The sequence below is a fragment of the Protopterus annectens genome, chromosome 10.part0, assembly GCF_019279795.1.
Source record: "Protopterus annectens isolate FY-2018-M chromosome 10.part0, PAN1.0, whole genome shotgun sequence".
In the NCBI taxonomy this organism is placed as follows: domain Eukaryota; kingdom Metazoa; phylum Chordata; order Ceratodontiformes; family Protopteridae; genus Protopterus; species Protopterus annectens.
This window is the reverse complement of record NC_056744.1, coordinates 1,702,978,188-1,703,001,739: the sequence shown is the minus strand read 5'-3', so window position 1 is coordinate 1,703,001,739 and position 23,552 is coordinate 1,702,978,188. Positions and strand designations below refer to the sequence as shown.

Below are 23,552 nucleotides of genomic sequence, written 5' to 3'. Positions count from 1 at the left end.
TTCATAGATAAGTACTATGCCAGCTGTCCTTGTCTGCCATTTTAAGCCTAGCCAGTTTCCCTTTTTGTGCTGAAAATAACCTATCACATTTGGTTATAGATTGGCCTTATCCATCCCATGGTCAGTAATTATATTACCTCTAATGACTAAATGGGATCATACCATTAGATAATTGGATGGGACCCATGCATGGGTTGAAGCATTTAGGAGATGCCTCTGTCCATTAGTAGAACAGGGGCCATTCCTGGGGTAAATTTTCTGTTCTTCCATCCACAGAACTAAGTTGCACTTGAAAATGGACAGGGAGGAACTTTGTTTTATGTGTATGGTGAGTCTGAACCACAGCAGTGGTATTCTTCTGCAAGATATACCTTTCCCTTCAAACCATTCTGTTGATGCTGCAAAAGAGGTTTAGATACCTAGATAAGAGTATTTCTGTTGACACTTGCCTTGCTGAAGTGCAGTAAATCCATCAGTATTGGGTTAAAGGATGCCTTGTATGCCAGACACAGGTCACCTCTTAGCAGTCTGTAGGATACCTAGTATAGTGATGGGCTTTGAGTAGGTCCATGTAGGACATGTTGATTAGGCCTTGTATCCTTTTTGTAAAGTATCTCTGTGGGTATTGCAGGTGTTGCATTTGTCATGCTTCCTTAAGGGTCATAGGTTCATAGGTTCAGGGTTCATACTAGGCTATCTGCCCTGGGGCAATTATAAGCCTAGCCCGATTCTGTATGGCTTACGCCACCCCTTGATTTGAGTATACTGTGCCCTTTTTAAGGTTTAGTTTACTGTGCCTCTGTCTAATAGTGATGCAGGAGTAATCCCTGGGACAAACCTATGATCCCCCATCCACCTATCTAGATTCTTCTTGAAGAGATTCAGTGAGGTTCTCTGCCTCACATGAACTGGAATTCTATTCCAGAGCGAAGGGAGCCTCTAGGTATGAACCTGTCCCTCCAGCAAGTTCTATTTATTTCTGTGCTGAGGTTCAAGTCCCTCGAGCGTGTGGCTCTAAGGGATTTAGATTTACTGAGGTGGTGCATGTCCATTAATTCTGGATTTGACATAGCTTTGTATATCAGGCATAGATCGCCTCGAAGTAGGCGGTATGCAACTGAGTAGAGCTGGAGTTTTTTTAACCGAGCAGCATATGGCATCTGTTTGAGACCCTTGATCCTCTTGGTGAGATACTTTTGGGGTCTTTCTAATTGCTGCAGGTGTCGGGTAAGGTACATCCCAAAAGGGGCATTGTATTCTATGATGGGCCTGATGAGGGATGAATAAAGGGGCACAATTACCTCTCTTGATCTAGATGTAAAACCCTTCGTGATGAGATGGGCTATGTAGAAGGTCTTTCTAACCACTTTGGCAATGTGGTTTTCAAAGGAGAGATTGCTATCAACTTGGGTCCCCAGGTCCCTAATAACTTTCTCTGTACTTAATGGGTTTCTGCCTATGTGCTAATTTGTGGGCACATTGTTTTTGCCAAAGTGTATGACTATACATTTTTTGGCATTTAGCTTTAGACCATGGCGCTGGCACCAGTTATCTGTCTCTGTGAGACCTTTTTGAAGGATGTTTGTTTCAGCTGGAGAGTCGATTATGGCGCCCAGTTTGCAGTCGTCTGTGAACTTGGTGAGCCATAGTACTCCCACGTTTGCCTGTACCATGGAAAACAAGAGTGGTCCCAGGACAGAACCCTGTGGGATGCCACTTGTGACTGGTTTCGAGTCTGACATGGCTCCAGCAACTCTCACTCTGTGAGTTCTGTCTTTGAGACAGTTTGCGACCCATCTTGTGACATAGGGGTTTATATTTAAGCTGGATAGCTTATCTATGATGCCCGAGTAGGGCATTGCATCAAATGCCTTTGCAAGGTCCAGATAGGCTGTGTGGACTACCTTCCCTTCATCTATGGCTTTGGTGACTGTTTTGAAGAAGTCAACCAGGTTCAAAAGGCAGGATCTGCCCTTGACAAAGCCGAACTGGGTAGGATCTAGTGTCTGTAGGTCCCCAATGTCTTTGTTTATGAGCTCCATGATGATCCTCTCCATAGCCTTGCAGACTAAGCCAGTCAGGCTTATGGGGCGATAGTTTCCAGGGTCCGTAGAGGCTCCACCTTTGTGGAGTGAGACCACTGTTGCTGTACGCCATTCTGTGGGCACATATCCTGTAGTGAGACTGAGATTGTATAGCTGTTTTATTTGAGGGATTAGTTCCTCTTGGAGTTCATGTAGGACGCAACCTGGGATGCCATCTGGTCCCATGGAAGCAGTGTTTTTTGCTTTGGAGAGGGCAGCCTTCACCTGAGCATCAGAGATGTTTGGGAGGCAGCCCTCTGCCGGGATAGATACTTGCTCTTTTGGGAGGGAGGGGGTGGAGAAGTTTGCACTGAACCTGTCTGCCAGGATATTGGTGATGTCTGTGGGTTCAGTGTATTTTTTGTCATTTAGAATCAACTCAGAACAAGTCTGGGAGTTGCATCCCAGGGTCCTAACATAAATGAAAAAAGCCTTATGATTGTCTTTGGTGTCCTGTGCAATTTTTCTCTCAAAGCTGGCCTTGGAGGATTTTATGAGGGATCGTAAATTTTTGCTAGTACTGATCAGAGATGCCTTCCCTATTAGGGATTTTGCTCTATCATGTAGTAGCTTCCTCCTTCTGTTGTACAGTTTATTTATGGCAGGGGTCCACCAGACTGGACGCCTGCCTTTGGATGATTGGGTCTTGGTTTTGTTTGGGATAGCATGATCCATGCATTCCTGGAGATGTCCGTAGAATGCATTTATATAGGATACTGCAGTTTGGGCCATAGTTTCCACTGGCTCTGGGGCCTTGAAGGATTCCACTTCGGTTTTGAGAAGTGAGAAGTTCGCTTTTGAGAAGTTTTTCACTGTGGTTTTCTGGGCTGGGGGTGGGGTCGGGATGTGGACATCCAGTGAAATTAATTTATGGTCTGATCTTACCAATGAGGGATATACCTCTGGTGTGGAGCATAGAGTCCCCATGTTGGTAATGATCAGGTCTAGTATGTTGTCCCCTCTTGTGGGAGTGGCGACTAGTTGTTCCATAGCATTTGAGTTTATAATTTCCAGGAACCTTTGGGCTAAGGTGCTGGGGCTTGAGTAGTGCTCCAGTCAATGTTTGTGTAGTTGAAGTCGCCCAATATAATGGTGTTCGGAGAGATCTTCATGTTCTCCAATGTTTTCAGGAAAGCCTAGTGGGATTCCTGACTTTGAGAGGGTGGTCTGTAGGATGCTATAAACTGAAAAGCAGTCTTGCCCACTGTTAGTTGCACATGGATGGTCTCCAATACTTCGTGCAATGCCACTAACCCTGGAGGTGTGGATATCCTTGATAAATATGGAAACTCCCCGTCCTTTTGTGGTTCGGTCCGGGTTTTGGGGCTGAAAGGCATGATATGAGGTATAGCCTGGTAGTGCTGGGGTACTCTCTGGAGCCTTGAACCAGGTTTCTGTCACTGCACAGATATCGATGTTCTCCATACTGAGGAGAGCTTTGAGTGCGTGCATCTTGAGGTTAAGACTTCTGGCGTTAAGCAGCATTACCCTTAGTTTCTTGTTCCTTGTGCTGTCTATGGGGGTGGGTTTGACTTTTGAGCCTTGCCTAAAAAAGGCACTATGGGGGTGGCAAGAATCTTTGCCAATATCTGAAAGACCAGTGGTGACAGGTGCAAGCCGTCCCTAGCAAAGCAACGTGGCTTGTCGAGCATGTCATCCCAGTCTGACAGACACTGGATCCCCTCTTAATGACACCAAAATTTTAGACCAATTGTTAAAATCTATCATTTTGTCTTTGTACTGTGGCATCATTCTAGGTGAGGGTAAGATGCTGCTCAAGGTCAGGGTCATACCAGCCTGGGCTACATGATCAGAGAGCTCCTCTATTTCTCTTTTCATGTAGTCCAGGGAGGTACATCTCAGGTCATTCACACCAGCATGTACAATGACTGAGTCATATTTGTATTTGCTTTGGAGTGACCTGAGTGCTTGCGTTATGTGGCGGATCCTAGCACCCGACAGGCAGCTCACCGTGACCTTCTCTTTATTCAGCCTGGTGAGCGGGACGTCAGTGTGTCTGACAATAGAGTCAACTATTACAAGAGTATCAGGTGTGTTATTCAGCCTTAAGGGCTGTGGCTGCTTGGCACACTGACTTTGTGGGCTATGTGTTGTACGTGTTTTGTTTTGAGGTAGCGTTTGCTTGGATGTCTGCTTTGGAGGTCTCTGTTGCTTAGGTAGATTTTTATTTAGAGCCTCCGAGTATGTTTTTGTGTATTTATGTGTTTGGTTCGCTGATGTAGTGGGACTATGTGATACTGGAATTGTGTTGTGTGAGGTTACCTTCTCCTCCTGACTGGTTACACCAGTTTTGAGATGAGAGAGCTCAGCCTCCAGTTTGGCTAAATAGTTGCATCTCTCACATATATTTGAACCTGTTTGGAGGAGGAGAGGGTTGCCCATGTACATGAGACAGTTGTAACATTGCCTCAAAATTCCCAGATTCACCAGCTGGACTGGAGAGGAAACCATTGACTGACCTTTGGACATGCTAGAGTAATATAGGAAAACTGAATTTAAGATGGACCTATAGAGGACAGAGTAATCGTAGAGAGTATAAGAGTAAGTAGTGCTTATGGTTTAATAGTGCTAACTTGTAGGATTACTTAATTGGACCAGTGAAGGGCCTTAGAATGAGAATATGGTGTTTAAATTGAGAGATAGAGCAGCTCTAAGGGAAAAAGTGAAGAGCAGACTTTGTGGAGCCAGGAATAGTTTAAACCCAATTAGGCGGCGCTGCCCGCTGTTGCGCTATGCACAAAAACATGCAAAACCGCGCAAAAGAGGGTATTAAGAGAGGAAGATGAAGGAGTTTGGAATTGACCCAAAATTGCCAATAAAACTACAGTTTCAAGTCAGTAACCACTCCCACAGGGGCAGGCAGGCTGCTCAATTTTTTTACTGCCACTGATCAACAGAGAGACTTCCCTTTAGCCCAAGCAAAAAATGGCCTCCAAGAAACTTACAAACAGTTCAAGAACAGCAAGCCTGTAACTGAACTTTTTTAAATCTCAGAAAAGTGGGAAAAAAGCAAGATTTTTTTTGTTTTTTTGTTTTTTTCAGAGATAGCAGAGGTTCACAAGTATCAACAAGTTATAAGAGTGCAGTAAATGACCCAACACAAGAGTGCTATGCCAAAGACAGATAAAATGCAAGTTTTGAGAAAAAAACGATTTTAAAAATAAGTGCAAACAGGAAATTCAGTAAACAGCTATAGGTTGTGCTCTAAATACAGTTACTAATGCAGAAATCAAGTTTAACAAGCCAGAAAATGCTCAAAATAGGCGGCTATGCAGAAAAACTTAACAAATAAACAGAGGAAAAATACTTAAAATCTCAAAAGTGGCTCCTTTCTTCTCTCAGCGTTTTCTCCTCTTGGTGGGTGCTTCACCAACAGCCAACAAGCCTGAAAAGACTCCAAAACCACGAGGCAACCAGGTTTTAAGAGAGGAAGATGAAAGAGTTTGGAATTGACACAAAATGGCCAATAAAACTACAGTTTCAAGTCAGTCTTAGGTCTTGTTACAATATCAGCTTGTTCTTCTTGTTGCAATAATTCTGAGCCTTACAAATATTAATTACGTATTGATACTAACTCCATACTAAGGTTTATACAACATCTGAAAATATTCATGAAACATATCTGTAATCACAACCAGATCCCCACATAAAGATTTCTACTTTCCTTATGTAATACATAGCACTCAACTGTCCAGATTTTCACAGAATGTCAGAATTTGACTTCATATTTTTGGTCTGTTCCTCATAAAATCTATGGTTTTCTGGCAAATCATGGGGATGATCTGAAGTCACTACATAATGACATACATATGGTTTTCAGACTTCAAATCCTTCAGGAAAATGTATGCTAACACAAACTCTGTTACTGTATCAACTTTCTACATTTATAACATCAATATTTAAAATATGTCCCTATTTTGGGCCTTTGGCCCCCATTTTGTCAGGCTTTGCCCAGATTTCTTGCACTAAGAGGTTGAGAGGCATGCTTAGTGACCATTTCAGTCTTCCATCTTACTGGGAAATTCTAAAAATAACTACACTTCAAAGCTTCCTGGGGAAATTCATATTTCCTATTCAGTACATATTCAGTTTCCTGGTTCAGCTTTTTATTTCCCCATGAGTTTCACTTCTCATCGATAGATCTTAATCCAAGACTCTTCTAGATTCTTCCATTTATACCATACGGTATACTGTCCCTTTCACCACAACTCATTGGTATGAATTTTTACCTTTTTCTCCAGTTTACCATTAAATTCAAAACAGAAAACTAGCTATTAAATCATGTGCATCCAGTCTGGTATGTATTAGCTTTTTAAATTATTCTATAAAGGTCAGTGCTTCTCTAAATCTGCCATAGCCAATGGGTGCAGAATACCAAAGGTACAAGATTAGGAATTACATGTGGGTGAGTTTTTATATCCTTGTTCATCCTTGTCCAAGTAGCATGGTATGTTATAATGTACAGCTTATATATTGCAGATCTTGATTTCAATTTATGACAATAATAGGCACAACTGCTAAAACCCAGATTTAATATACGAGACATCAGTAATGCTCATAATTAGCCTTGGCATACAATTTCACAAATCTTCCTAGTCACAGAATTATAATAAGCCCTTTGGTCACCTCTTACTTCTGGAACAGCTATTACTCAAATCCAGTCATCAGGAAATATAGTTAGACCTCAATAAAATGCTATCAGTTCTCTCAACATTTGATGACATTCTACCTGTGAAGCACCCGGTAGCAAATAAACATTATAAGCAGTAAGCTAGGTCATCCCAATAAAACATTTAAATTCAACATAACAGCCATAATCATCAAGTAACATATCCTCTATCTCTATAAACCGAGAACAATCAACAGTACTTCATAGGCCTCATAGCCTCTTATTAACATGGCCTGTTCCTGCCCATCTAAACGTGCTTCCTGTAATGCTACAACCCAGGGCTTCAGTTCCTTAAATAATTAATTACTCTACTTTGGTTGGATTAGTTTACTGTTTAACATTTAAAGTAAGAAAACTCAGCCAGTTTCTAGAAGACTCCACCTAAGCTATCCTCTGGCCAAAGCACCCAGATATATTGCTAAATATGACATCCATAAACAAAACAACACAGCCCAAAGAGTGAAACTAATAAAACCTCACTAACAATCTCAAAGTCATACTAAAACTTAAAAATCCAAAAATCTCATTACAAAATAATACCAACTGAACAAAGTGTATACTCAATACAACAGACAGCATCAAGCCTGCATAGTTACCAAATTTTAAGCAAAACTAAATAGCTGTCTAAATATTCAACCTAAACACTTCTTACCTTATTGAGAAACTGGTTCACATCATACCAGTCGGACAACATATTTGGTTTGATGTATTAATAAAGTCTCAAATTCACATTCTCACTTTATCTGGGAGGGGAAGAGAGCAAGAGTCAAGTGGGATAAATTGATCTTTCCAATAGAACAAGGTGGTTTGGGATTATCTGATTTGAAGGAGTATTTCAGAGCACACAGTTAAGGCACCAATACGTAGCTCAAGCAGAAAGCTATAATTCAAAGTGGAAAGAAATAATGATGAAATGGGGGGGAGCTCAAGAAATAAGGAAAGACTAGGATTTTGGATGCATATCCTTAAGGAGAACAACACTAGCCATACAGACTATTATAAAGTAACAGAAAGTATTCTAAGAACTAAACCAACATGGGAATGGAGAAAGGATATTCTGCTGACAGGGATGACTGCAATTATGGGTACAAAGAATAAGCAAGAGGGGGCTGGAATTTACTGGAGAAAACTGGCAAAGAAACCAAACCAATAAAAGAAATGTTAAGTTGCTTTTACTTGTAATTATGAGTACATTATGATCTTTATTGAACTATGTATTGTGTTTTACTTGTTATAAACTTTTTGTACTTGTACTGTTTGTAACTGTATTTGGGCAATTTTCACCCTGGGTCTCCACTGAAAATGGACTTCTGCTTTTTGTCCAGTTGGACAATACCCAGTTATTAAATTTAAATAAAACTATAGTCTAAATGTTGTATTGTCTTCTTCCCATAATATTACCTTTCCCTCTCTAATTATTTGTTCCCAATACCTTGGTTCTTCTGCCAGATTCCTCCAGTAAATTCTATCCCAACTTGCCTATTCTCTGTATCACTAATTACAGTCATCCCTATTATTGTTTTTTATTCATGTTAACTTATCTACATAAAATAAAGTGCATACATCAGCTTAATAACACAAGACTCCTAGCACGTTATCAAATGCTCAGTGTTCTCTACATTTTAAACTTTTTCAACTATCATATTTGATATGCTAATTTTACTGTTTGTATTACTCTCCTTTAAGCCACTGAACATTTTCTTTTAATCAGTTTTTGCTAACTTCTCATTTGTTTTTCTTCCATGTTGATTGTGAAGTTGTTTCAGATGGTTTGGTTCTATGCTTAGGTCAACAATTTTAAATAAACAGATTAGCATCTCCTCCTGACTTGCTTATTACTCTGTCTTTTCTGTGCAATTTGTTACCAATTATTGCCACGTCCTACCCTATTGTCTTGTAGTTTCCAGCCTCTATAATCCTACTGCACCTATGTATGTGCATATACTGATGATATTACAATATTTGTTTAGCATTTATGACCTACTTGTAGCAGGGATCTGTTTCTCAATCACTAGATCACTAGGTTTTGGGATCATTTGCAGTTTTAGAAGACACACAGGAAATGAATTCCAGACTTAAGCACTCAGACCAAAAAGTCAACTCCAAACTCCATATGTAAGACAAGTGACTGAACAATCGATAATACTACTTTGAACTTAGACTTGTCCCAGTTCTAGAAAAATATCCAGTGCTTTGTGTTAGAATGAAGCAGCAATGGAAAACATGCAATGAGTGCAAAACTCCTCAGATAATTCCCTCTTTCAGGATCCAAACTTTCTTAGTTTATGTCACAACAGAATTTCACATCAAAGGTTTATGAAAATCATGTTCTATAGGAAGCTGCATTCCATTTATGGGAACAGTCCCTAAATAGGAAGTGGGAATCCTAGAAAAACATGCTCTGAATGTTTTGAAATCAGTTCCAAAAAAAAAAAAAAACAGATTGCCAGCAATATCCCATATGTCCATGTATTAAAGAAACTTCTTTCAGACTATTCTTTTCAGAAATAAAAGTGGGTAAATGGCTTTGGTTAACTATATAAATTGATGAATGCAAACTGAGAAACAATTATTTCAACAAAAAATGTCAAAGTATAGCAGGATGGTGTACAAAAACTCTACACTCTGTCCAGAAGAAATAACATTGTGTTTAAACATTAGGAAAAATAACAGTAAGAAAAATATGATTGTTGCTTGGTAAGTTCAGTGCAATTTTTCTCAGTCTGTCTGAATTGATGAGTTTGCATTTGTCACATCCTGAGCAGAGTTCCTAAAGTGGACCCATTGAGCACAGCTAATATTGGGGTAGATACTAGCATGAGATGGCATTCAAAAAAGTAAAGGATTACTTAGAGAGACCTCTTGGGATCTGGTGCTTCATGGGGTAAATCTGCCCATAAGTTATTCATAACACCACTATCATTTCTTCACTGAAGAACTACAGATCTGTCATTCCACAGAACAAGTTTTGTTTGAATGCAGTTTGGTCCATTTGTCATTGCTGAAAACAACTTTTGGCTACCTTTGCAGTTGCACTGTTCCCCCCACTAGTCTCTCTCTCTCTCTCTCTCTCTCTCTATATATATATATATATATATATATATATATATGATGAGAAGGGTGTAGGGGTCTACCCCCATGTGGAAACTTGCAAAGAGGCTTCTGCCCCTGCAAAAAAGTGCTCACTGAAAGTGGGGGGTTTTTTTTGTTTTTTTTTTTTACTTTTTTTGGTCTTTTTCAACTAATATTTGAGTTAACAATATTCAGTCAGTCAACATGATTCATTCACCATAACCTCATGATACATTAGGCTTTCAAAATGTCTAATTGTTTTCAACATTGCCCCAAACCATAAAAATATACTACAGCAAAACCAACAAATAGTTCACATACTCTAATTAAATACATCCAGTTAACAGTAATATGCCATGAAATTATTTTTAAAGTAATATAATGTGGACCTATGAAACACAATGCCTACTTCCTGCAGTTTTGCTGCAGACTACTTGTATTGAAAACATCCAGAACAAAACATAGACAATTTACTTACTTGTACCTCCAGGAATTCTGTCTCATTCTTGGTTTGTACATCTTTAAGATCTTTGACTTTTAGTTCCAGAGATGATGAAGATGCGTTCAGCTTGTCCTGTAGATTTTAATAAACTTAAATAAATAAGTAAATAAATAAGAGCAGCAAAATATAATCACTTTACATATGCTGGGGGGGGGGGGCACATAATACATAGTTGTCTATTAAACTTTATTTGGAAAGAGGAGTGTAATGGACAGATATGCAGACAGTGGTGTGTATGTTAAGAACCACAAATTATGGTCAAGAGCAACTGGTATTTATTTTATGAACAATATTACACCACATATAATGAACACATCCTATAATCTAAAGTTCAAAGTTCAGAAGAGGGATAAACCCTGAAATTGGAAGTGATCATTATTATATAACTACAAGAGAGGACAAAAACTAAGAAGTAAAACCGTGGAAAACAATCTCCTCTGTCATCTAGCCACCAACAGAATCAGGTAACAGTTGAGGGGCTCTTTAATTTTATCCCACTCCTTAACTATATTTTCAGAAGAAATTTCTATCTTCTCTAATAGCTCCTTACTAATTTCCACTACCCATTCCTTAAAATCCTCTCTTTTCAACAGATAGGTGGGAAAGCATCAGGGTCTCATTTTTATTTCATTACCCTGTGTTTTTATTTAAATTATTGAAGCATGATCTGAAATCGTTATTGGGTGCATATCAAGACTTTATTTAAATGCACACTTTCCTGTGAAATATAAATTCCTGTGAAATATAAATTCTATCTAACCTAGGCCAGTTTTAGTATCTTGGGGAATAACATGTAAATTCACTCCAAACTCCTATTACTGAATTCACACCCATGCCAAATATTTTCATAAATTTCTTAAAGAGTCTAACCTCCTTTGTTATACTTTCCATTCTAGGCCACCCAGACACATTTTCACTGCTAAAAATTAAATCCCAGTCTGCACCTATAAGTAATATTCCTTGCTAAAAGTGGATTATTTCTCCCAAAATTTTCATAACCTCCATTATAGCAGTTTTGGGTAAAATATAAATACATACCAGTATAAACCTCTGCCCTTGTCAGCAGCCCTTTAGTACTACAAATCTACCATTATTATCTTTTTTTATTCTCTTCTATCACTATTGGAGCTCTTCTCACAATTCATACAAGTACTCCTGTTTTCCTTTGTCCCAGGTATTTCACTGAATAACCATCCTGAAAACCTTTCTTTATCAAATGCACATGTTCAGTTCTTTCCAAGTGTCTCCCCTGTTGCATGGCTATTTGCACTCTATAATATAGTTCATTACTCTTTATTTTTTGTACTTATCTGTGAGACCATTGACATTTAAAGACATTACAGAAAGCATCATTGTATTAAAGTTATTATTCCCACCTTTTATGTATAACAGCCTTGTTGTTAAATGTCCAGTTCCAGCTTTCGTGTTACATGCATACACTGTTTGGCAGGTTAAACTTTTATACAGTTGTTTCTTATCATATCCATTTGAGCCAGTGTCACATCTTACAAAACTTTTTTTTGTTTTATTAAAAGCCCTCAAAAAAAAAACACCTAAAACCGATTAACCTAATACTAACACACAAAACTATGCATATCTTCAAATATTGACATTTTACCCTCCTAATAGGAACAAATGTCCCAAACTGACAGTCACACCCACATAACTGAGTTAATCTAAAAGAAAGGTTATCCATGCTAAAATGCATGGTGCAGCCTGTGTTCCTACTCAGTGCTTTCTTGTTTTGTCTTATCTTTATAGTTCTCCCAGCTGGGAAAACACCTGAATCCTTTTAGAGAACATTACTACCTATCCAATTTCTCTTTTTTTTTCTAGCTACTTTTTCTCAATTAGATTGTTTCCATAGAGACATAAGGACCAGATACAAAATTTCTAATAAGCATACATTTATTTGATAGAAGAAAGCCTTATTCTATTCAATATTCTTTTTCATTTACTTGCTTTCTCTTAAAACATGTTACTAGATCAAGCTAAGGGCTTTAATCCAGTTATTTCCCCACATAAGAATGAGAAAAAGCACATTACGTTTTCTTTCATCACGGTCTTTTAACAAAACTTTTCTTCTGAAAGAAGGGAGAAAAAAGCAGGAGCACCTGTTTACAATAGTATCCCCACTACACTTAAAAATAACTGAGAAAACATTACTTTATAGCATGCAAAGAAAATCATACACTATAAAAACAGTACTATTAACAAAAAAATAGTTTTATTTACAGTTAACTTTCTCCTGCCTCAACCTTCTCCTGCCTCTTCCCTCTACAAGTATTTTTCCAAACATTAATAACATGAAGTAGGACATATGCTTTAGAGTCCTCCACAAGCCCAAAGTTCAATATTACAAGATTTTCTTTTCATATTTCACAAATATAATTACACCTTTGTACTTTGTAATCCCACATTTGTCAATTTTCAAGTTAACTGGTTTTATTCCTGTTCATCTCCATCTCCCAAACCCTGTATGTGCTTCATTTCAAATGTACTCTTGATTCTTCTAGTCAATTCTCATGCCTTTTTTCTCTCCAGCATTTTCTATTGAAACATTGGAAAATGATTCACTGGCACAGTCTCTTTGTAGTCTTTATTACCAGAAGAACAAGAAACAATCTCTTGTTTCACAGCTCAAATTTCATTGGACAAACTTTTGTAATAACTTCTTATCATATACTTTATCAAAAATGATATTGTCTTTCCAGAGAAGGACATTTTGAAGATAGCTGGGTACAGCAGTTTGAATTTCACCCCTAATTCTTTACATTTCCTGAATAGTGGAACAAATTTACTCCTCTTCTGTCTGGTGTACAAGGAGTAAACATTCTCCACAGAGGTTCACCTGTTACTACTATCACACACAGACAATCTTAGCATTTCGCTGTATTTTAAGTAACAGAGGCATGTCTGGACATCAGCTTTCAGTTTAAAGAGGATAAACAAAAACAGTGCTTTAATGTCAAAATAGGCAGTAACTGAAAAAAATAAATTAATTCACAAAATTTTTGCAAGTACACATCTAAAATGCATATTGACCTAAAGGCTCTTTTCAAAACCCAGTGGCTTTTTATTATTAAACACAGGTTCAATATTTCTGATTCTGTATTTGTACTGTGATAATGGCCTTTAAAACTGTGTAAAATTCTAAAACATGGTCAGATATTACAGTAGTTATATTATGTCTAGTAAAACATTACATAGCCAATTGTATGCCTTTTAAATATCGTTCAGTAAGAACTGCTTATAAGTAGTGTCATGCACTAAAGGTGTGACTACACTGTTGCACCATAGTTTCTAACATCCATCACCACTAAACTTTCCCCCAAAACACCTTTCATTATCTTACACCAAAAAGGGCAATGTCAGTCTTTCCTCATTCATTGAATTTTCTTATGTGACATACTTGACAACATTCTGAAATCATTTTATAGACCTTTCAAGTCTACAAAGTAGAATTCAAAATAAGATTATACTCACTACATGTGAATGACATCAGTTTCACAAATCTGACTATTCCTAATGTCACCATACAAGATTCAATTCCCTACAGACATTTAAATGCAATAACTACTTCCATTTAATTTGCCCTTGTTGGAACAAACAGCCTTTTCTGTACAACTTTTATTTCATTCAATGGTTTGCCAGAAATACTTAGAAGTGATTGTATTTCATATGGGAATATATTTCCTATGTCTGCAACTTGTACTTTGAAGTTCCAACTATTTGCACCTCTTGCCATAAGACAACTTCCAAACTGATCTCCTACATCTCCGATTTCTTTTTTGATGCTCTCACTATATATAAGTATTTTGACAACGAAAAATAATTATATGAAAGAAATCAAGAAAAATACAAGAATTATTATTATATAAGCAAAGATTTTTTTACAAGGAAAAAGAGAAGCCATACTGAATTACTTAAGCAGATTAGTAAAGGAAGATGTTAGTTTAATGACAGAAATAAAATGTAAAAGGAGAAATAGAAAGAACTCAAGAAAAGATGAATATACTGTAATAAGTACAATATGTACAAGATATGTTTAAAGAAAAAAGAAGGTAGCAAAAATAAACATGGAATTAAAAAGTTAACAGAAAAAGACAATAAAAAGATGGAAATGAAGATTTCTTTAAATAAGCTAGCTAAAGTATTAGGACAAATACAGATTAGCTACAGGGCCAGATGAAATATATGAGGATTTAAGGGACTGACAAAAACTATTTTAAAGAATTTGAATGAATGGTTAAATGAAGGTTAAGAATTATGTAATGAAATAATTAAATTCATATGGAGGAAGGAATATAGAAGGCCATTAAAAAAACTGTAGACCAATAGTACTGAATAATAATGATTACAAGATCTTTATGAAATTAATACAAAACAAATTTGAAACTAACATGGAAAATATTATGGAAGATAGTATCTATAGGATAAAGGGGAAGGGTTGTCAAGAATCATTATTCATAGAGAAACTGTGGATGATATTATGAATAGAAGAAGAAAAAAATCATGGTCGGAGACCTAAATAAGGCATTTGATAAAACAGGACAAGAAATCTTATGGGTAATAATGAAATAAGATAAGTTAGAATGACAGGAAATTATGTATGCCAGCATACAGTAATAACAAAGTAAAATACTTTTAAATGGCTGGTTAAGCCAAGAGGTACATTTGAAAAGTGGTATAAGACAGAGATCTCTAATGAGTTGTACACTCTGCATTATTTATGAATGTGACAGTATATTAAATAAATTACAAAATGAAGGAGGCGGGGTATAACACCTGAAGGGTTAGGAATACAATTTCTGTTAACATACGCAGATGACATTATAGCAATTGCAAAAATAAATATGATAAAACAAAGTAATAATCTGTACAAATTAGTGTCCAGAAGTGATAGGGATGGCTTTAAATAAAGAGAAAAGTAAAGGTTGATGTGATGTAGTAAAGATAGGGGGATATACATTTTACAATGAATGAAATTTCTCTGTTAGGTATCAAATTTGGAAACAAAGATCTAAGTAGAATTCAATGGACTAAAACAATAGAAGAAATAAACCTGTCTTTTCTAGAGAACATATAAGTTATCATTCAGAAAAAGGGCTTATTTGATAAAATCAGTACTGATAGGAAAATAGCATATACAAGTGTACTTATGCTGCCAACAGTATTTGAAAAGGAATGTTTTCACTTTTTTCATTTATACAGACTTCTAGATTAAACCCATTAAAAGCAGGAGTTTTGTATGTAAGTAAAGAGGAAAGAGTTTTAGGATTAAATAACCCAGTACTATATGAAGCTACGTTAAATTTATACAAAGTGTTAAAGTGGATAAATGAAAAAGACAAGAGATTAGTAGTAAAACCGCATAAATATGAGTATGATAAATTTGGGGGTATGGTAAAAAAAAAGCACACCAGAACAGCTGGAACAAAAGAAACAGTAACAGAGATATGTTTTCAAAAGTATAGCCAATGCATGGACTGGTGAAAAATTAAGTGTTTAATGAAACAAATAAATCACATATAAATTCTCCATGTTAAGCGCTTTCATCCACATAAAAGTTGACTTCATCAGAACACATATAAACAATAATGAATCGTATATACTTATATATATCATTCTAGTCAAGGATTTCAGTCTAAAATATTTAGAAAAGAAACCTTTTCCAACAGTTACTTGGAATACACTAGTAACCACCCTAGATCCATGATGAAAAATATTTACAAGGGACAATGTATAAGAGCTGCCCATATGACCTCTGGTTATGAGAATATGATAGAAGAAATTAATTATATTAAATCTATGTTCAAAAGTAGGGGTTACCCTATGGCAATGCTCAACGACGTTACTAATTCTGTAGTTCATGAATGGGGAAAAAATACCCTCCATTGCTGGGCACAGGGATAGATATAGACACAAACATAGGGAAATTAGCGGAATATCCGACAAAGCAATTTAATAGGGCGTGTGTTTTGCAATATTCATTCATATGTAAATCAGATAAAAAGTATAGTGAGGAAGAATTGCAATGTTTTGGTAGTGGATCAAGAGGTCAGGAATATTCTGGGCTATAGCCCTATGTTTGTTCATAAAATGGGAACTAATTTAAAGAAATCACTTGAATTAGGACCCATAGTTAAGGTTAGAAACAAGCTGAGTAAACATACAAACAGATGTGGTTGTTGTAAACAATATTCTGTGATTTTGGACATCGAAGGGGTAAAGTTGGAAAATATTAACAGGACTTATGTACACTTTAGGTAATGTAACTGTAATAGTAAATATGTTATTTATTTAGCAAAGTGTATGTCATGCCCCGCATACTATATAGGCAAGACTTAATGACAGTTCAAGAAACATATTTATGATCACCTATGTAGTATTAGAACCAAAGATACAAATAATGCATTATATATATATATATATCTATATGGGGCTGTTCATTCATTTAAATTTGCAATTATTGATCAGGTCATTGTGGGACCACGTGGTGGTAATATTAAGGCCCTTTTGGGTAAGAGAGAAACTATTTGGCAAATATTTACTGATGCTGCTAGAGAACCTGGATTAAATTATTATATTTCAATTAAAACCTATATTACAGTTAAGTTAAATATAAAAGAAAACATACAATTAATTGTATGGTAGTAGGTTTGTATGTAACAACTTACAGTTACATACAAACCATAACCGCCCCCATTACTCCTAGACTTATCCTTAACCCTTTAGTCCAACCCCTCTCCCCAACCAATCAGAATACTCCTCAGTATTAGCCCATCCCTCTTCTTATTAGGAGACACTCCCCCATTCTATTCTCCTACCCACCTACTTCTCCATACCACACCCCTATCTCATCTTCTCATTAACATTAACTGTCTCCCTCTACCATGCTCAACCTTCCTTCCAAAGTCTTACTCTACTCCCCCTTCATCTTACTTCTATTATTTCTATACCAGCTAACCTCCTATAATAACTCTCATTTCCCCTCTCCCCCTCTGACTCCCCAGCACCACCACACATCCCACTTTCACAACATTGCTGCATCATTAATTCCCTCCCACCCTCTCCTTCCCTTAAAAATAAAAATTTTTCCTGTCTTTGACAACAACTACAAACTAAACCCAACTCACTACCAGCATCATCTATCAAAACATAAATCTAATAAACATGTCCCCACCATTACTTGCCTTCACTTAGCTGGTGACATACACCCCAATCCAGGCCCAAATTTCTCTCCTCCAAACTTCTCTTCTACAAATTATTCTTGCTCCAACAAAAAAAATATTCTTATAAACTTCAAGTTCCTAACAATCAACGCTTAAAGTCTAAATAATAAGCCATCACTCTTCCATGCCTGGCTCTCCCATAACTCCCCAGACGTAGCAGCCATCTCTGAAACCTGGTTAAAACCACATATTAATGACTCTGAGTTTCTACCTCCTGGATTTCATTCTCTCCGATCCGACCGTACTAAGAGATGAGGCGGAGTTGCTCTAATCTACTCCAACCTCCTAACTATAACCCCATACCCCAACACCATTCCCACTTTTAATAATGCTGAACTAGTTATTGGCATACTAAAAATAAACAACCATAAAAGCATCTGTATTATTTCCCTCTACATTCCTCCTGGTAACAATACCAGTACCCTGGAAGATATCCTCTCATGGTCCTCATCTAACATTAAACTAGAAACCTTTATTTTGGGAGATACAAACATTGACTGGGAAAAAAAATCAATAACTCTAATCCATCCATAACTATCAACCTATTCAACTTTACGCAACTTACAAACTCCATTACTAGACCTAACAAAATCAACCCCCCCCCCCCGGCTCCATACTTGACTGAATACTAGTATCACATCCTAACAAAGTTATAAAATATGGAGTCAATCCTGACCCATTAGGAGACCACCTCCCTGCCTTCTTCATTCGAGCCACTCCCCCCTCCCCTCTCTCTCACCACTTTATTCAAACTCGTAACCTAACTAACTTTAATCAAAATTCTTTCTCTAACTCCCTGAAGCTAACTAACTAGAACCCCCTAAAAACTCTGCCTCTAGATGAAGCTGTCGACTATTTCAACTCCACATTCCTAACTATCCTTAACTCCCAAGCTCTAATAAGAAGAAAGAGAATCAAATCAAAAACCACCCCTTGGCTCACCAATGAGACAAAAAAGATTATGCTTCAAAGAGATAAAACCTGGACAGCGTAACACAAACACAAACAGCCTGATATGTTCCTTAAGTTTAAACAACTAAGAAATCTAGCCAAAAAACTAGTCATTACGGATAAAAAAATCCTACTACATCAAACTACAAGAAAATCACACAAAAAATCCAAAACAGTTCTGGAACTCCATTAACTCTCCTCAGACCTGGTACAAAAAACAATCCCTGTCCTGATACCAGCAAATCTGATCCAGAAAATGCCTCACTATTCAGTTCCTTCTTCACCTCCTCTATCGCCGAACTAATCAAGACTTTCACTAATAACAACCCTCCCCCCAAATCAATCTTCCTCTCCTTCTTCACCCCTACCTTCTTTCAATCTCAAACTAGTACCCACCAACCTAATAAAGAAACTGTTCTATAAACTAAAGCCTTGCTCCAATGCCCCTGATAACATTCCATCCACCTTCCTTAAGATAGCTTCTGACTCCATAGCTTTTCCCATCAGCATCCTAATAAATAGATCTCTATTTGAATCCTATGTACCCAAAATCTGGTGATCTGCTTTCATTCTTCCACTCCACAAAGGAGGCAAAAACTGTAATGTCTCCAATTTCTGTCCCACTGCTATCCTCTCCCCTATATCCAAAATCCTAGAAAAATGTATCCACCTACAGCTCCTGCCTTTCCTTACGGAACACCAACTACTCTCCCCTACCCAGCACGGCTTCCAGCCTGGACACAGCACTAACACTGCCCTACTCTCCTTCCTTCATTCTGTGAACTCTGCATGTGACTCTGGTAACAGTATCATCCATTCTACTAGACCTATCTAAAGCTTTTGACACCATCTCCTACTCCCTCCTTCTAAACCACCGCTCTGACCTCAACCTGAGACAAAAAGCTCTCTGCTGGTTCTCTAGCTACTTTTCAAATAGGCCCCAAGCTGTGAAATGGGGCCAAGCAACATCTTTCTTCCTTCCTACCCCCACCGGTGTACCTCAAGGCTCCATTCTTGGCCCTTTACTATTCAATATCTTTAGCAACTTTCATAAAGCCATCCCCAACAGGACAATTGTACAATACGTCGACAATTCCACTCTGATCTGCAATGCCCCTAACCTAACAGAGCTCCAAGCACTAACCCAAACAGCAGTTTCTACTACTGAAAACTGGATGTTCCAAAATCACCTCTCCCTTAATGCAAACAAAACCAAAATCCTGCTCTTCTCCCTAGGGGCGGCTCGTGGCATCGGGCTGCCGGACTGCAGCCCCCTCAGCTAGACAGCTGAGAAGTTGTTGAAGTGTATTTTGTTTTTTTAATGTAAAAAAAAATATATATTTTTTTTCTACTTTAAATTCGAGTCCATGACTGAAATGCGTCATGCGCATTGCGCACTTCAATCGCAACAGCGTTTTTTTTTTTTTTTAATTCTTGTTGCAATGTTTTCATTGCAGCCCGGAGGAGCAAAGAAGGCATCATTGTGATGCCCAGAACTTCCCAGAAGTCTATGAGGTTGAGACACAAACCGCATAGATATGGAAGGGGCTCGGACTGCGACGTCCGCAGGCGCGTCATGACGTGCTTGCTGGGCAAATGCTGCTGATTGGTTGTCACTCTTTTCCCGGGCTTTATGTGCTGGGAAAAGAGCGAGAATCAGTCAGTCAGTTTTCGCGTTGGACCTAATCGTATTGTGACCTTTTTTTCCTGCATTATTTAGTTTTGTTTAAAACATTTATTTTTTTATTTTTTGGCACAAGATAAATTATTTTTATTTTAAAGTACACAGAGAGCGAGGCAATCAGGAGGACTGTGGTGGATTATTTGCATTGCTGCTTCTTTCATCAGGCTGTTCTGGATTCAAAACAGGTGAGTTACTATTTACTTCATTATTTAATTTAAGTAGTTTGCTCCATCTTTTCTGCGATATATCTAAAAATCTTGTGTTTCCTTTCTTGATACTTTCTGCTAACTCCCCTTCATCTTTAACCTTTGCTACCTTTACCATCTTCTACTCATGATTTCTCTGTTACGCAGCCTTATTCCAGGCCATTATTGCAGAAGGAGCCACTGATTGAGGAGTGTCCCTCCCCATATCAGGCAGATTTCAAAGCCTTTACAGTGAATGTGACATCTCTAGATAGACAATTTCTGTAAGTTTCAAACCTTCTAAATAGTTTTGCTGAAAATCTGCATTCACTGAAACTGGTGTTGCCCTTTGTGTATATAAAAGATAGGGATATTTGGGTTTTCTCCCATATGAGGACTGCAGAAGGGCACACTTGCTGTCATTTAAGTTTGCTAAGTGTGGTTTTCTGTAAAACTATTGTGGAGGTTTGTGACTCACAGAAATTACCTTTGACAAGAGAACATGAATCTGCCTTCACACTATTAAGGACAGGAATCCTGCAAGCAAACAGGCCTGTTTCATGTTTTAGGCTTCAAGCATGTGATTCCTCTGACAGACAGCTCTAGTCTTAGTTGTGAGTACACAAAAGATTAATGGTTGTTGTGTGCCTATGAATATTCCAAGAGCATATCCAAGCCTTCCTAGCAGCGAGGACAAGACAAGACTCCTGCAGGCTATCCCAATTATATATTGTTTAGGTATAAATAAAGGGGATGATGTTCTCTCTTCGCATATTGTTTTCTCAGTGCCTTATCCCTGGCCATCCCTTTCATGTACTTAGCTAACTAGTATGCCTGTGAGTATTTGCAGATGCTTATTGTATTGAAGAAATGGAGCACTTTGTTTGCAAATGAAGGTATCTGTCTACTTTTTTGTTTTCAGTAGTGGGTTTTAAAGTGCTACGGGGGAGTGCATTATGTGCATGGGCTCATTGCTGCTCTGAATGGTGCTTTCCCAGTTCCAGCAATATTTAATTTCCTTACTGATATAATAATGCTTTACAACTTTGCTGCCTCATTTGAATAACAAAGATTTTTTTAGAAGGTTTTTTTTTTTCAAAAGGGCCTATCATCCCTTTATATCTTTCTGACGACTTCAGCATGATTAAACAGAAAAGAATATTTATTTCTAAAATAGTTCCAGCAGAGATTTTAGCAATTTTCATTGAGAGTGAGGGAGTTTTTGAGGGATTTGTATCCTTTCAACATTATTAGTGTTTCTTAAGTGGATTTTTGTTTTGGGATACAGGCCAGTCACAAAATTCAAATTTCCCTTAAACTTTCTTTTTTCAGGCAGAATAGCTTGTTCTGAATTGAGGCTATCTTTTGAAGGAAGAGGTCTAGAGCTATTTTCTTTTCATACCAGATCCTAGGTCATAGTTTCAAGTTCAAGGATTGGATAGTCTCCATTTGCTCAGAGAATGATGGTCCCAGTATGGATAGTGGAGGTGCTTTTTGAGTTTTATTCATTCTACTAATGCAAGGCAGTAGTCACTTACAAAATCTGCTATGTCCACTGTCTTAGAGTTTGTGTTAAACGTGGTAGCAAATACCAGATTGTGTTGACCTGTGATAGGATTTGGTCTAGATGGAGTTTTAACCAGTTGTGAATGATCCCCTTGATTAATGGCTCCCTTGGGTGTTTTTTGTATTCCCCAAGCAGTTTATATTAAAATTATCCAGCAACATTAAGTTATAACTCAAAAGACCCTAATAGATGTTAACATGTGTTTCCCCTGGAAGTGAGGTAGACAGTTTTGTATGATCACCCACAAGACCATGCAGCAGTCATTCCGGAACTTTTTCTAAAGCTGCAGTGCTTTTTTTCTGATTAGACAATTTTTGTATTATTGCTAATAAAAAGAAAAACACCGCCACCTCCATTTCTTTGTCCCGCCCTTTTATCTGCCAACTCTTGATACTTGTGGACATGATAATCGGATAGGCTTAAGTCATCATTCAGCCAGGTTTCAGGAATCACAACCTTAGGATTTGTGAGGGACATCCAGATTTCAAACCATGTTTTATTAATTCTGTTGATGCTAAGAAAGGCAATTTTTTAGTCATGTAATGTTAGCAGTAGCATAATTATTAACTGTAAAATAAATATGAGGAGAGATTAGGCCTGGATGGGGATGGATATCTGCTAAATATAATACTTTAATCATTACAAAATAACAAAAGGAGGTTAATTTCCAAAGTGTCCTGATAGGGAGTCATTATGCTGCACTAGTATGAGTGTTTATTTACGTATTTATTAAGAATGGTTGACCTATTTCATGTGCAATCCAGGCATAAAACACAAAGTTTACAATAAAAATTTAAACAAATAAAGGACATACAGAAACAGGTGTGTACAATTTACAGAATAAGAAAGAAAGAATTCCAGCACTTAGTTGTTGCTTGTCCATGCTGATTAGGATATCATTAGGTAAGGTCCAAAGAGCTGTTGTGGTAAACTGTCTTGCCCAGAAGCCATACTGATTTCTGGAAAGTAGATATATCAAATCCGTTGATTTATTTAAGCTGAAGTGTTGTGTAATGTATTGTGCAGTTACCAGTACAAAGTGCAAATGCATTTAGTTTATTGACTAACTAATCTTGTGTTACACCTGTTGTTCTTGTTATTACATTTACTTGCTTGGGTAATAAGTGTTTCATTTTGGTGCTTATAGTTATGTTGAAGTGGTCGCTTGGGTGAATGTTTATGATTTTGGTGTTGTATTGTACTTTTATGTTATTGAAGGAAAGGGGCAAACTTTTCGTTTTGGTGCTTGGGATACCTCAGCATTTTTCTGAAGAGGTCACTTGGGTGAATGTTTCATTTTGGTGCTTGTATGTTTTGTTATTGAAGGGGTCACATGGGCAAATGTTTAATTTTAGTGCTTTTGCATATTGTACCTGGACATTTTACTGAAGGGGTCTTTTTTTCTTTTAGGAAATGTTTCATTTCAGTGCTTGTGTATACCTGGACATAGTAATGAAGATTTTACTGAAGGGTCTTTTTTTCTTTTAGGAAATGTTTCATTTCAGTGCTTGTGTATACCTGGACATAGTAATGAAGATTTTACTGAAGGGGTCTTTTCTTTTAGGGAAATGTTTCATTTCAG

The 23,552-nt window shown here is 37.3% G+C and overlaps 1 protein-coding gene across 1 annotated transcript in view; it reads right to left on the bottom strand.

The window, feature by feature from the left end:
* Window positions 1–23,552, bottom strand: part of LOC122813924 (zinc finger protein 665-like) — a 124,885-nt gene that overhangs the window by 86,353 nt on the left and 14,980 nt on the right. Inside the window, exon 2 of the mRNA XM_044086469.1 lies at window positions 10,325–10,420. Within this exon, the coding sequence (XP_043942404.1) occupies window positions 10,325–10,420 (96 nt within the window). The remainder of the gene's footprint in view (window positions 1–10,324; window positions 10,421–23,552) is intronic.